Genomic DNA, 14,206 nt, shown 5'->3' on the forward strand with positions numbered 1-14,206 from the left:
AGTGGAGCTGCCGGGACTAGAACCGGCGCCCATATGGGATCCCGGGGCGTTCAAGGCGAGGACTTCAGCATCTAGGCCATGCCGCCGGGCCCCCTACATACATTCTTAAATTACTGACATCTAGTTTCCATCTAGTTAGAAAGTCTTGAAATGCAAGTCAAGAAATGCAGTACTTCCTTCCGCTGTAGACATAACAAAGTGCAACTCCCTTAGTAGGGTGTAGCGAGTTCTGTTTGACCTGGCTTCCATCAAAGTCATTCTTCTGCCCTCATGCTCTACTCTTCACAGTCTAGCCACTGTCACTTGTATGCATCACACTTTTTCTGACCTAAAGGCATGCACCTGTTTTTTTCTGTGGGGGAGGCCCTGGTATTTGCATACTGTCACTTTTCATTCCTTAGATCTCATGCTAAGGCTTACCTTCTTGGAGAATCCCATTTCTTCATCCCACATAAAAATAGAACTCTGTATCCTTTTATTTCTTAACTCATCCTGTTTCTTGCCCTTCAAAGCAAGAAAAAATTTACATAGTTTACATATTTTTTAAGTTTCTTTGCTTAGATACTGGCTTTTGTCTGTCTCTTCACCAGAAGGTAATGTCAGATCAGAGGGTGCAGGAACAGAATGGGGATATGGGATCTAGCTTGACGCAGAGTGGATGTCAGTATGTATTTTGTTAGACATTTGTCAGTATCTGGAGAAGCACCTACCTCAGACACATCAAAGATGCTCAACCTGAGTGTTGTTTGAACTGAATATGACAATCTAACATATTCAAAGAGGAATTAGACAAAGGCTGGGTCCGAAATGCCATGCTGGCTCTGAAGACAGGGACACAGTTGTAGAGCAAGCATTTCAGGAGAAGGACATCGCTGGTTAACGGTACATCACCCGAATCATAATGGAGGAAATATATAGAGAGTGTGGGATGACTGCAGGAATTATACAAAGAACAGAGCAGAAGCAGAGAATGAAAAGTTGGATTGGGGCCGAATCACAGAAACACTGAATTATTACGCTAAGGAGTTTAGATTTCAGTCTAAGGGCAAGTAAGTAGCTCTCGGTCAGAAAGACTACTCTATTCTATCAAAGTTCCCCAAGCCAATATGCAGAGAGGCTAGAATTAGAATCCAAGTCTTCTTCCCTGCCAAGTTCAAGTCTTTCCAGGCCTTCATACTGTCTTTTTTCCCCCACCTACACAATGCAAATGATCTGTTATGAAACTGCTGTTTCTATGCTGAGTTAATTTATTGCAAAAAGGAATTTGAGTTTTGAAGTGAGGATATTTTGGGTTCTTCCTCTCCGTTGGAAAAGAAAGATGTTTTTCCCCCAGCATGTTTACCCTAGAGTGATACATCACCCGCTGCTTCAAGTGTCAGGGTTAATGTCCCTGATTTACTGCATGTGCCTACACTTCTTGATGTAGACTGAAACACATTCCCAAAAGTGAGGTCAACTGGGAAAGTCCCTCCTTGGTTTCCTGGTAAATAACATCTTCCCACCGGATGTGTTTGCTTCTCAGCTTTTCAATAACTGTCAGCTCTCGCTGACGTCCAGGTCATTGTAGCACACAATAAAGTGGGAGGGAGGCCTCTAACAGCTGAAAGGAAATTGTAATTTGAGACGGTGCAAATACCGCATTCTGACCAAATGGAGCATCTGGGCCCCTTTAATATCTGGCGGAAGTCAAGTATCGAATCCCTGTCACAGTAGCCATTTCCTTGTATTCGATCCTGCCAACCTTGAGAAGTATTTTCTTTTGTTCTGTGGGAGTGAAGGCTGGGGAAGCAAGAAGCTCACCAGGAGGCCATGTATAGTTCTCATCCCATGGTGCTGCGTTCTGTGCCCCAGCAGGAAACAGTTTCTGGTGCGCCCTGTGGTCGGCTAGATCTGCAAGATGTTCACATTGTACAGTCTGCAGATTCACTTTTATATGTATTACCTCCTTTGATTTTCTCGCTGTCATTCACACCTTTCCTCTCAACTGTTGCCAACAGCCCTCAGACATCTTGCCGATCTTCCTTACGTCTAGCCTACTGTGCTACTGTACCTGCTCAGTCTAAACACTTCAGCTGACCTATCAACTGCAGAGCCAGTTCAGGCCTTCTGCAGGATAAGAATGCCCCTTTGGTTTTGTAGAGAAGTAAGAGCATTTCATGTCTTTCTCCTTCTCCACTAAAGCCGTTTTCACACCAAACACCTCAATGATCTCCAAACTTTGTTTCACCCTTTATGATCCTGATAGCACAGGCATTAAAAGCAAAGACCTTGGAGTCAAGCAGCCTGGGGACTGGCCATTTGTCACTCCCTTGGGGAGTGTCTTGAAACCAGCTATGGCTCACTTGTAAAATGGTCATCACCACAGGACATTTCTCCCAGGACACTTCAGGGGAACTAAAACATTTCCCTTGCTCTCCAAAGCTTTCATAATCTGCATCTATGGACTCTACTGATGGCAAACAGATAAACAGGATAAAAATTCAGATAAATGTATCGCACTGGTATACATGGGGGAGCAAAGGTCAGAACAGCCAAGTTTCTTGCAGTATCATGAACAAGAAATAGGGGTTGTGGACTTCAGAGGGGAGGTGGCTGCAGGAGTGTGTAGGGGTATACATGACGAGCAGAGTTGTCTTACTAAACCAGCAGGGAGACTCTCTGAGGCAGCAGCTCTTGGAGGAATCCAGGAATCCTAGGTGACTTGTTGAGGCCGCTCGGTGAGATGTGCCTTGCTACTGCAGGATCTTTCCTAAACCGGTTTTCAAGTGGAGTAAAATGTTCATAAATGCCTTCAATATGTTCGTTTAAAAATTATTTTAAGCAATGAACAGACAGAGATATCCAGTCTCTTGGTCCACTCCCCAAATGCTGGCCACATTTAGCCTGCGCTAATCTAAAATGAGGAGCCTGGAATTCAATCCAGGTTTCTTACAGGAACCAAAGTACTAAGCCATCATCAGCTGCCACCCTGGATGTGTCCATTAGCAGGAAGCTGGAATGTGGAAACAGAGTCAGGACTTAAATGTGATATACGGTATCCCAAACTGCATTATACTTTCTAGCCAGGGACACATCCCCAAATGCTTTCCATTTAAATCAGCAAACTCAAGGGCCGAATTCTGGTGTACTGTTATCTGAGCTCCATCATTGGAACTAGTTGACATAAACTGCTGAAAGTAATGCCTTGACAGTTAGTGCCCAATAAAATTAGTAACTGTCCCTTTCTGTCCATTGTAATGCACTTCTGCTCTGCGTATAACTCCTACATTTGCAGTCTTTAATGCTTTAAGATCTCCATCATGAAACACAACCTCAATTCCAAAGTTTTTGCGTATTTTCCATTCTGTGTGCTTTCCTGGAATTTTGTGCATCAAAGTTTACAAAGATGGTATTTAAACTGTGGCTTTCCACTTACTGAAGAGTCTTCTCTGTCGGACTGTGAGCTCCTGAAAAGCAGAGACTATTTGTAATTTCTCTTCAGGTCAACATAGCCCAGCACCATATCTATCTGCTCAAGGGTGTCTAATAAGAAATTGGGAAGCAATTTTCCACTCTATGCTGTAGAGACTGATGAGCTGGGATGCAGACTGTTCCCTGCTACCTGGTCTCCCTTCTTCCATGCAGCTGTCCTCACTGCCTTTTCCCACAGTGGCTGGAATGATTTGCTCCTGCCCTGTGCCCCACAGCCCCCGTGTCCCCCAGCCCCGTACCCTGCAGCCCCTGCGCCCCGCAGCCCCCGTGCCCCGCAGCCCCCGTGTCCCGCAGTCCCTGTGCCCCACATCCCCCGTACCCCGCAGCCCCCGTGTCCCGCAGTCCCTGTGCCTTTACCGGTTTCCACTGTGTTCTTCACTATGGTGTGAAGCAGTCCTCTTAGAAAGATAGAGCTTCTCCCTCAATTCCTGCTGCTCTCTCCTTGTTCTAAAAAACTTAAGAACATGACAGTTGCGTTCTGTGCTTGCTAATAAGGATGGGACAAAGACACACACTTTAGTTTAAGTCCTTGGCATAGTTCATAATCTTCCACCAGAGACTCTTAGATTGCATTTTTATTATTATTATTATTGGAAAGCCGGATATACAGAGGAGGAGAGACAGAGAGGAAGATCTTCCATCCGATGTTTTCACTCCCCAATAGAGCCGCAGCAGGCCGGTGCGCGCCGATCCAAAGCCAGGAACCAGGAACCTCTCCCACGCACAGGTGCAGGGTCCCAAAGGTTTGGGCCGTCCTCAACTGCTTTCCCAGGCCACAAGCAGGGAGCTGGATGGGAAGTGGAGCTGCCGGGATAAGAACCTGCGCCCATATGGGATCCCGGGGCTTTCAAGGTGAGGACTTTAGCCGCTAGGCCACGCATTTTGAAAGACCATTCTAACCTGTCCTACACTGCTTTTCCTTCCGATGACCTCACCTCCAGAGAGCAAGACCTGCTAAGGCGGAAATACCTGCGTAAAAGCCGTTCCACTCCAGCTGGGCCTCTGCTAAGCGGCCACACCAATGCATGTAGGCAGATGGCCATCCTCTTTAAATGTATTAATATCTAATAAAATCAGTTTGACTGTGAATTTGTTCCCCATTTGTACCTCCTTCCAAACATTTGGTACACAATTTTCCTAACAGATTAAAAGAAAAAAAAAAAAAAAAACATTTTCACATGTTGTTACTTCAATCTGGAACACTATTTTCTAAGCTTCTTATATTGTTTGCATTTTCACACCCATCGAATCTCATTTTGGATGCCGCCTCTTTCCATCAGGATACAAACTTCACCAAGAGATGATCTGCTTGCTTTTTTACCATGTGTATAATTTTCCAAAGTGTTCCTTGTAGCCACCTAAAAGATGCACTTGAACAAGTGAATAAATGCAAATGACATCTTTTGAGAGCAGTGCGCTCCTATATCACAAGAATAATCCAGGAAAAATCATGGATCATGGGATTTAATGCTTTATTCAGATCAGAGGAAGAAAGAGGAAACGTTGTCAACGTATTATGTACCAGACCCCAGTTTCTCAAGCACAATGAACAGATCCATAATGAAAAATACATTAATTTATGGGCAGTCTATGGAGCACTTTAAAAATGTTAGAACTCGGGCCCGGCGGCGTGGCCTAGCGGCTAAAGTCCTCGCCTTGAACGCCCCGGGATCCCATATGGGCGCAGGTTCTAATCCCGGCAGCTCCACTTCCCATCCAGCTCCCTGCTTGTGGCCTGGGAAAGCAGTCAAGGACGGCCCAAAGCTTTGGGACCCTGCACCCGTGCGGGAGACCCAGAAGAGGTTCCTGGTTCCTGGCTTCGGATTGGAGCGCACCAACCCGTTGCGGCTCACTTGGGGAGTGAAACATCGGATGGAAGATCTTCCTCTCTGTCTCTCCTCCTCTGTATATCCGGCTTTCCAATAATAATAAAATATTTAAAAAAAAAATGTTAGAACTCTAGGGTCCTGCATGGTAGCCTAGTGGCTAAAGCCCTCACTTTACATGTGCTGGGATCCCATATGGGTGTCAGTTTGTGTCCTGACAGCCCCGCTTCCTATCCAGCTCCCTGCTTGTGGCCTGGGAAAGCAGTTGAGGACAGCCCAAGGCCTTGGGAGCCTGCATCCACATGGGAGACCTGGAAAAAGCTCCTGGTTCCTGGCTTCAGATTGACTCAGCTCCAGCCTTTGCAGTCACCTGGGGAATGAATTAGCGGATACAAGATCTTCCTCTTTGTCTCTCTTCCTTTCTGTATACCTGACTTTCCAAAAATAAAAATAAATACATCTTAAAAAAATTAGGAGTTCGGGCCCGGCGGCGTGGCCTAGTGGCTAAGGTCCTCATCTTGAATGCACCGGGATCCCATATGGGCGCTGGTTCTAGTCCCAGCGGCCCTACTTCCTATCCAGCTCCCTGCTTGTGGCCTGGGAAGGAAGTTGAGGATGGCCCCAAAACCTTGGGACCCTGCAGCTGCTTGGGAGACCTGGAGGAAGTCCCTGGCTCCTAACTCTGGATTGGCACAGCACCGGCCGTTGCCCTCACTTGGGGGGTGAGTCATCGGACAGAGAATCTTCCTCTCTGTATGTCTTTCTTTGTAATGAAAATAAATAAATTGAAAAATTAGGACTTCTACGAATGTGAGAAATCATAATCAAAGAGTGAATGAATAAGAACTGCCATAGAAAGCTTTAAGAATGGACAAAAAAGATAAAGAGCAAATTCCGAGACCTTCCAGGTTAGGGTGATGGTTCATGGAGTCTTAATGAAGGTTGTAGCCATTCCTGCTTTCCTGACGGGAGAGAATAATCGGGCACTCCGTATATGAAGTCTGTAAAATTAATACTGGGGCCTCTCTTATATCCTCGGTAGGCTCTAATAATAAAAATCAGTTCACAGTTGAGAAATATTCTAGTTACAGTTTATCTCGTTTGATAAGGCCGCTGAGTGATACACGGATCCTGCAGAAAATCCACCTCGCACAAGACCTGGAGCCCCAGCCTGGATCTGTGTTTCTTAGGAAGAAGCTGTGCCCTGAGCAAGTCCTCGCCCCTCTCTGGTTCTTGATTTCCTCTCAGAAAGATGAGAGTGTTAGACCAGATGGCTTTAAAATCCTGTTCAGCTCATCATTGCAGCAGTTTGTGATTTAACTTGTGACAAATCAGCTCCTTTGTCCTAGGAACAAGGCAAACAATTTTTACTGTGAAATTTCAGGCATCAGCAAATCGTTTTGAATCGTCACTCATTGTCCCAAAATCAAATTATCTGACTGCCCAGGTAGACAGAGAAGGCCCTGATCCATTTTGGAGCAATCTTTTCTTCCTTTTTAATTAGTCTCTCCTCTTAGATGCTAATTCTGTCTGACTCATCGCCCGGGTCTCTCCCGGTTGTAAGGACTCTCTTATTCCGTGTGATGCTGCAGTATTTTCCACGCTGACACCAAGAATGGCTGCTGACTTTCATTTGTTCTCTGCTACAACTCAGGCAAAAGGTGTCCAGGAGCTAGTCTAATCAATGTTTTCCTGTCTTCTTGAATGACGGTCTTCTGTTACCTAAAGGCATCATCTGAAGATGCGGTCCTTCAGTTTTGTCCATTTGTTTACCATCTCTTTGTTAGCTTGAACAGTTTGGCATGACCAAGGTCATGAATGGGAGTACAAGTGGCTCATTGTTCTTTGCCATTTTTCATTCGATCTCCTCAATATCTTTGCATCTCCTTAGAATCCATTTACTTTTCATGTTTCCTGCCTAGATTGTTTGCTGTCTCTGTTTCCTTTATGTAAGGCACAGCTCACTGTAGCTTGTGGCTAGAACTAACTGCTTTCAGAATAAAAGCTGTTTGGGTCAGACATAGGATTTCATTTCCTCTCCTGTACTCATAGCTTCCCCATATAAACACGCTCTCTCTACAATTCCAATGTGAATATCTGAACTGTGACTGTAAGATATGAAACACCTGCATGATGCTACAAAATATTTATTCTATGGTTCTATGATATTACATTGTAAACAAGAGTACTGAATCCGGTGTTCAGAACTAACTGTAGAGTATTCTTACGTTACTCTGAAGTAACATAGGCAAGACAAACTACATATTTTCCTGCCTGCCCATTTCTGGAGTGTTTCCCTCTCTCCTAAAAGACTTGCACTTGCATAAGACACGAACACGGAGCTAATAGGAATCAGAATCTCTATTGATTCTTCTCTTTCCTCCTGTGGTCCTCTTGCTGCTGTTTGAGGCTTTTTGCAAGAGGCAGGTGTTTTCTGAAGAGGCTGTCAGTGATGGGTTGAATTCTGCTGTAAATAAGAATTCTAGCAAAGTATTCCACAGTCAGTCGGATGACAGATGTAGCAAATCTATGTTTACTGAGCCAGGCTTTCTGTACTGCTGGGCGTATTCCCGTGTGCCATTCAGCTATGTCCCCCCACATCTCTGTGTGTCTGGCTCTGAAAAAGACAGTTTCTGCAAATCACTGCCCTGAAATGATAATTTGATCACTTGTTATTTTGGGGAATTGTGCAGCTCAAACCTTCAGCCCTATAGAATGCAATGTTTTTAATGGAGAACATTAGCGTTTTGAGATTCAGTCCCCAAGAGTGCCCTCAGAATTCTCGCTGACTCCTTTCCTCCCTGCTGGAGGCAATATTACCCTGATACTGTTTTTACATAAACTCCATATTTTACAACACCGTAGGCTCTTTTACTTTCCCCTTCTCTAGAAATTAAAAGCCTCGGACATCTGGAGAGAGAGATTGAGTCTTTTTTTTTTTTTTTATCTGTATGTCTGCTTCGGAAGAGGTTTTTCCGGCTTGTCCACTTTGCATTGCTGATGTATAAGTCCTTTCTTCCTCATCCCTTGCAGGGGCTGGAGAGCCAGAGAGCTGGTTGCTGGTGTTGCACAGCTGTCATCTGATTGGCTGGTGGGTGGCGGCTGGCCTATAAAAGAGCCCCCTGCAGGCTGAGGAGCCAGACGCTCCCTGATTCTGAGAGCATCTTTGCTGGGGAGAAGGCAAAGTGTGCTCCAAACAGAAGCCACAGCTCCTCCTGCTGCTTCTCTTTGCTGCTAGGTGAATCCCACACAGCTCAACAAGATGTGCAAAGGACTTGCAGGTCTCCCGGCTTCTTGCCTGAGGAGGTAAGGTTGTTTTCAGCTAACTGCATTCAACTTTTGCATAGATTTTTCCCTGTTAACTTGCACTTGTGTGAACTAGCTTAGTTGATGGTGTTAGGAGCAATCTGATCAGGGGAAGACCAGCTACATGTGTGTTTTTTTTTTTCCAAGAATAAGTTGGTTTGTGACTTGAGCAGTGTGCTCTTCTCAATTTTGGTACTTGTATGTTTTTTGAAACCGTTCTAATCTTTAAACCCAGTCCTGTAACCAAACTTGTTCTAATGAATTCATTTGAGTTTGGGACTTTGCTTTTGTGTGTAGCAGGCTGTGGGATGTCTATGATTACTGCCGTTACCTGAGCATACATGTATGAGAATGAGCCAGTGGGCTCTCGGACCATAAACAGCATCAGACAGGCACATTGTTTTCTGTTGGAATTGTAGTATCTTTCACTCTTCATATTATCATAAACAAATGCCACATTAAAATAATCTCTACGTTACTATCTCTTATCTCTCTTTTGCTATCTATCTCTCGTTCTTGAAGTGTATTACGTGAGTGATGGTTAAGGAATATTGATCATAGTAAATCACCTAAGAGTTTTATGCATCAGCCCCTTCTAAAAACATTGCTTTGTCAATGTGAAATGAAATCCAGAAAGATAAATACCAAGTCATTTGTCCTCAGCATTTTAGACGTGTCGAAGTAGATGCTTTCAGAAACTCTTTATTAGCCAGTGGAAAAATAAAGAACAAAATCCAAATATGTGACATCACTTAATCTTATAGTTAAAGGCAAAAGAAACCCAAAAAAATAAAAAACAATCTACAGCCTTTTTTTATCTCCCTGCAAATTTCAGCTTATAATTCCAGAAAGCAGAGTCTGTTGTATATTTCTAAGACATTTTCCTTTCAAGTATTCTATCAGTCAGACGTATGAAATCACTGATAGCTTCTCTAGTACGGAGCAGGAAAGTTTGGCAGACAGCTCCTAAGAAGTAAGTACCCTTCACCTCCACCGTTCATTTCCTCACCGGATGGAGCAAGATATTCCACACTTCAGTTATTAACATGCATATGCAATTAATCATAAAGGATGCAGAAGTGTCAGGAAAAAAAATCATGTTCCAGTAAATATTTGGGAGCAGATCGTGCTGCGGCTCTGGCCTTGAGGGGTTAAGCAGATGATAGGGGATGTTCACCTCTAATTCATCAGGCAGCTGCTCTTCCCCTTTGCTGCAGGGAAATGTCACTCCCCTAGTCCAGTACCTTCTCCAGCAGGGCCTGAGTCCCCAGAGGCACTCTCCACTGCCCAAGGTCACACAGGAGGTATGTGAGTGAAGAACAAATCCAGGTTGCCAGATTCCAGCAACTTCTTCAGTCATTTTTGTTTTAAATTTTTGTAGTTGCATTATATCATCAGGATATTTCTAAGTGTACTCATAGCAGCTTCTGAGATGAAACAGCGTAGATATTAAAAAGGAAGGAAGTTATAGCAGAATATTGTCTGAAAACTGAACCTAAAGGAATGTAGATTTCAGCCTCAGCACTTGAGTTAGCCACTCCTCTTTGGAAACTGAACAGCTCACCACACACTCCATGTTTACCCCACAGTGCAAATTTCTTGCCCTAGTCACATACATGACTGCAAAGAAACAGACATTTAATTTTCAGAGCGTCTTCCTTCTGTGCCTGCAGACAGGTGACAATAGCAACCAACCACCACAAGGGGGCGGATGGCAAATAGGTGTCGTACTTTGCAGCTACTGTTTGCTTTCTAGCTCCTAAAATTTCCAATTATGAGTAAACAAACTGATGTTACCACTTCCATCTCAAGGTGCTGTAGTAAGCCCTTGGATGAAACTGGTGTTGGATTCCTGAGAGTTAACATCAACTTCAGTTTCTGTTCTCCAGATTAACTGCCTCTGACTTGCATACTAGCAGTGAATGTCTTAAGTTCTACCACTAGGTTTTCTTTTATGGAGAGGTGCTTAGCATCCTTAATCCCCCTTCTTCCTCTTCCATGCAGTGCAAAAGACATGAAGCACCGGCTGGGCTTCCTGCTCCAGAAGTCAGACTCCTGTGAACATAACTCCTCCCACAGCAAGAAGGACAAAGCGGTGACATGCCAGAGGTACGAGAAATGGCATGGGTGAAGATGCACTGAGTTTTACATATGTGATGATAGTTCTTTGAGAAAAGAAGAAAGTTATGTCCCAAGTTAAGCCAGATTTGAGTCAAGAGGACCTTCATCTGCATGAAAATCACAACTTCCTTGGAGATTTTCCCCCACGTATTTAGTGGGAAAAAAAAAAAATAAGTCCTAATCGATGATAGATCTCATCATGCGGCTGAAAAGTCTATACATTTTATTCAGTCTTAGATTTCTTGCTCCAATTTTTGCATTATGTCATTCACATCATTCTTTTTCTCTGTTAATGTCTCTAGAGTGAGTCAAGAGGAAGTGAAGAAATGGGCTGAATCGCTGGAAAACCTGATTGGCCATGAATGTAAGTCTAACACCTTCTTATATCCAACTTGAGAATGCATAGCACTTATATCTAACTTGAGAATGCATAGCTGCCCAACTATTTTGGAATTGAAGCATTTTCTTGAAAGGACTCGTATCTTGTAGCTGGATGTAATAGATACCAGAGAAGAGCATGACCTGGTCCCAAGTGATCTCCTAGCGAGGGAGAAAACTAGGGGGTGTTTGAACCTGTGCTTTATTTGCAAGTACTACAGCTTTACTTGAAATACAATATCCAAGTGGTCATTGAATATGATGATGAGCGTTGTTTTCCCTTTGTCACAGGTGGGCTGGCAGCTTTCAAAGCTTTCTTGAAATCTGAATACAGCGAGGAGAACATTGACTTCTGGGTCAGCTGTGAAGAGTATAAGAAAATCAAATCCCCCTCTAAACTGAGTCCGAAGGCCAAAAAGATCTATAATGAATTCATCTCAGTTCAGGCAACAAAAGAGGTAGGTTTTCCCAGCAGAAAACCTTCTGGGTCTTAGCAAAGAGGACTGCAAGTGATATTCGGGGGCGTGCATCTTTAACTCATGGGAGCTACAGGAAAAGATATGGCAATAGAGCCAGAAACAATTCAGAAAAAAGTACTTTTATCCACATCATTTAAATAACCTTCTTTATTGGAGATTTTGATGAACCTCATCGGTTAAGAGAAAGAGGAGTTTGCTAGGCTTACTCTGTGCAGAAATGAACCTCTCCTAGTGGAGTCTGATCTTTTTTCTCTTTTCCTTTTTGGGATATCGCAGGGTGCTCCATCCATTACTATTCAGTCCAAAGCACGCAGCCATACCATCTTCCCCAAGGTCGTAGCTGTAATGACACCTTGGCTTTTTCTCCTCAGGTGAACCTAGATTCTTGCACCAGGGAAGAGACAAGCCGGAACATGCTAGAACCTACGATAACATGCTTTGACGAGGCCCAGAAGAAGATCTTCAACCTCATGGAGAAGGATTCATACCGTCGCTTCCTCAAGTCCCACTTCTATCTTGATTTGGCCAACCCTTCCCACTGTGGGTCAGAGAAACAGAAAGGAGCCAAACATTCTGCAGACTGTGCCACCCTGCGCCCCCAGTGTGCCTAATTCTCTCCCGGGGTTGGATGGCTGAAATGCTGAGACTCTATGCTCTGGAAAACTTGAGGCCAGTGCTTTATCCATATTGTAGCCTAGTGTTCATACTGCCTGCCATGTGTGAGTCACTTTCATGTGAGAACTAGGTTTAGTCTTGGTGTTTGGGAGTTCATCAGGTTGGGACCTGATTCCAATCCAGCTTTGCCAAGTTCCTCTTAGAATGCCGTGTGAGCAAATATTCAGATAATGGCCTTGGAGCTTGGGATTTTCAGAGGTTGTTGATGCTTCCTCCTCCCAAGAGTTTGACCTCAAGTTGGTTGGTTGATACATGTCATGTGACATTCAAGGGCACATGTTTTCTGTTAGCCAGCATTTTCTCCAGACTCCAGATGTTTGGATGAGGCTAATCTGACATATCTATGTACATGTGTGTGTCTATACACACATGTGTGTTTCTCTGTAAGAATAGCTGGGAGGGAAATATCCTAGGTGCTCATAACTAGAGTGTATGCACTTACATGCCTGTTCCGATCTGTGGTCTTTCATACTCATTTGAACAGGGAAAACTAAGCTAGCCACCACGTAGGCTAAGAAAGGAATACCAGCTGTGGAAGATTGACTCTGTAAAACTGCACTGGTCTTTCTGGAAAAGTATCCATGAAACTTCATGTTTAATTTAGCCACCAATAGCCTCTGCATTAAACACTATTTGACAGAGCAAAGACCACAAAAGAATCATACATCGGACTGACACAGGACTGATCTAGATTGATGGTCATTAGTGACACTTCTCAGTCCCTCAAGCTGCTGGCTTCTGCTCTTTGCCTGGGTGCTCAGGGCATACTTATTAGCAGCAGGGTTGGTATGGGCTTGGGAAATGGAATAATTGAGCTGAATGAAGAAATTCAGTTAAAGTCTTTCCAGCTACACTTACCACAATTTATTGGCTAAGCAAGGGTATCAACCGCAAAGGTCATTGTCATGATCCTCTGTCCTTCCCCCTCTCTCAATCAAGGTGCTTTTCTCATTTTTGGTCTTGAGAACCATAGCCACCAGATGTCTCCTTACTTTGTTCTGGTTAGCTGGCACTTCCCCTGGGAATGGTTGTAGCCCTATGCCTGTGCGTACAAGCTGGCATCAGGGAAAAGGCTACATTGTATAAAGGGGACACAGGTTCGCAAGCCAGAATGCTCTTACAAGGCAAAATCTTGTTCATTTCATCCCAAACATCAAGACTAACCAAGACGGTAGATGCTTCTTACAGGTTCAGTTACAACAAGAGAATAAAAGAAAAATAGAAGGAATTGAAGCAAGCAAGCAAGTCAATTGTTAGAACTACTGTTTGAAACTTTTCAAGGAATGTGAAATACTTGAAATTTCTCCCTTATGTTATTTATGATATTATTTTGTACGATGTTTTTATTAGTGTATTGTTTTATAAATGGAGTATAGGCTATTATCTGAATTATTAATGAATGCCCAGGAAGTAATTTTCTTCTCATTCTTCTAAAACTACTGTCTGAGAGAGTGTACACACACTCGGCACCTGCATTCTTTCTGTGACTTCGGCATCAGTTGCCTGCATGAGCACATTCGTGGCTTCTACGCCAATGTACTGGGCTGCAGAATAAGACACCAGAGTCTGTGTACACAAGGCTCATCGCATTTAAGAAGTACGATTACTAATTGTAACTTTCTTACCTCTCTGGCGGTCTTGCTCCTAATGTCTCCCAAAGTACCTCATCAGTGACCCTTTTTGATATAAACAGCTCCACAATTCTGTTTTTGAGTAACTTCTGGATCCAAACGCATAACTCTGCTGGTCTTGCCCTATTACCATTGTCATGCCTTTGATATTGTATCTGTACTCACATATTCTTGTCTCATATATAGACCTTGGAAAGTCATTCTGAATGAGAAGTAAATTATTTTATGTAATACCTTTTGGAGTGTGTTCTTTCATTGCATTTCCGGAAGGTGTCATTGCCCTTTGCTATGATGAACTTGCTTGCTCATGGTCCAGGGA

The 14,206-nt window shown here is 43.7% G+C and overlaps 1 protein-coding gene across 2 annotated transcripts; it reads left to right on the plus strand.

The window, feature by feature from the left end:
* The first annotated feature begins 8,436 nt into the window (after nt 1-8,436).
* RGS4 (regulator of G protein signaling 4) lies at nt 8,437-13,475 on the plus strand. 2 transcript variants are annotated; one of them, XM_004589128.3, is made up of 5 exons: nt 8,437-8,603; nt 10,608-10,712; nt 11,027-11,088; nt 11,394-11,560; nt 11,953-13,475. In XM_004589128.3, exons 1-5 carry the CDS (start codon nt 8,560-8,562, stop codon nt 12,190-12,192), a joined length of 618 nt encoding a protein of 205 aa, XP_004589185.2. In that variant the 5' UTR covers nt 8,437-8,559; the 3' UTR covers nt 12,193-13,475. The 2 variants fall into 2 exon arrangements, with proteins under 2 accessions (XP_004589185.2, XP_004589186.2); XM_004589129.3 differs by lacking the exon at nt 11,394-11,560 and having other exon boundaries at nt 8,454-8,603; nt 11,953-12,162.
* The last annotated feature ends 731 nt before the right edge of the window (nt 13,476-14,206 follow it).

The sequence above is a fragment of the Ochotona princeps genome, chromosome 2 (assembly GCF_030435755.1).
Source record: "Ochotona princeps isolate mOchPri1 chromosome 2, mOchPri1.hap1, whole genome shotgun sequence".
NCBI classification, from domain to species: Eukaryota; Metazoa; Chordata; class Mammalia; order Lagomorpha; family Ochotonidae; genus Ochotona; species Ochotona princeps.

Excerpts from the sequence above, each read along its gene's own strand:
- RGS4 (XM_004589128.3), top strand. The coding sequence starts at position 8,560 with ATGTGCAAAGGACTTGCAGGTCTCCCGGCTTCTTGCCTGAGGAG. Across the intron at positions 10,713-11,026 it reads AAAGCGGTGACATGCCAGAG|AGTGAGTCAAGAGGAAGTGA; the intron begins GTACGAGAAATG and ends TAATGTCTCTAG. Across the intron at positions 11,089-11,393 it reads AAACCTGATTGGCCATGAAT|GTGGGCTGGCAGCTTTCAAA; the intron begins GTAAGTCTAACA and ends CCTTTGTCACAG.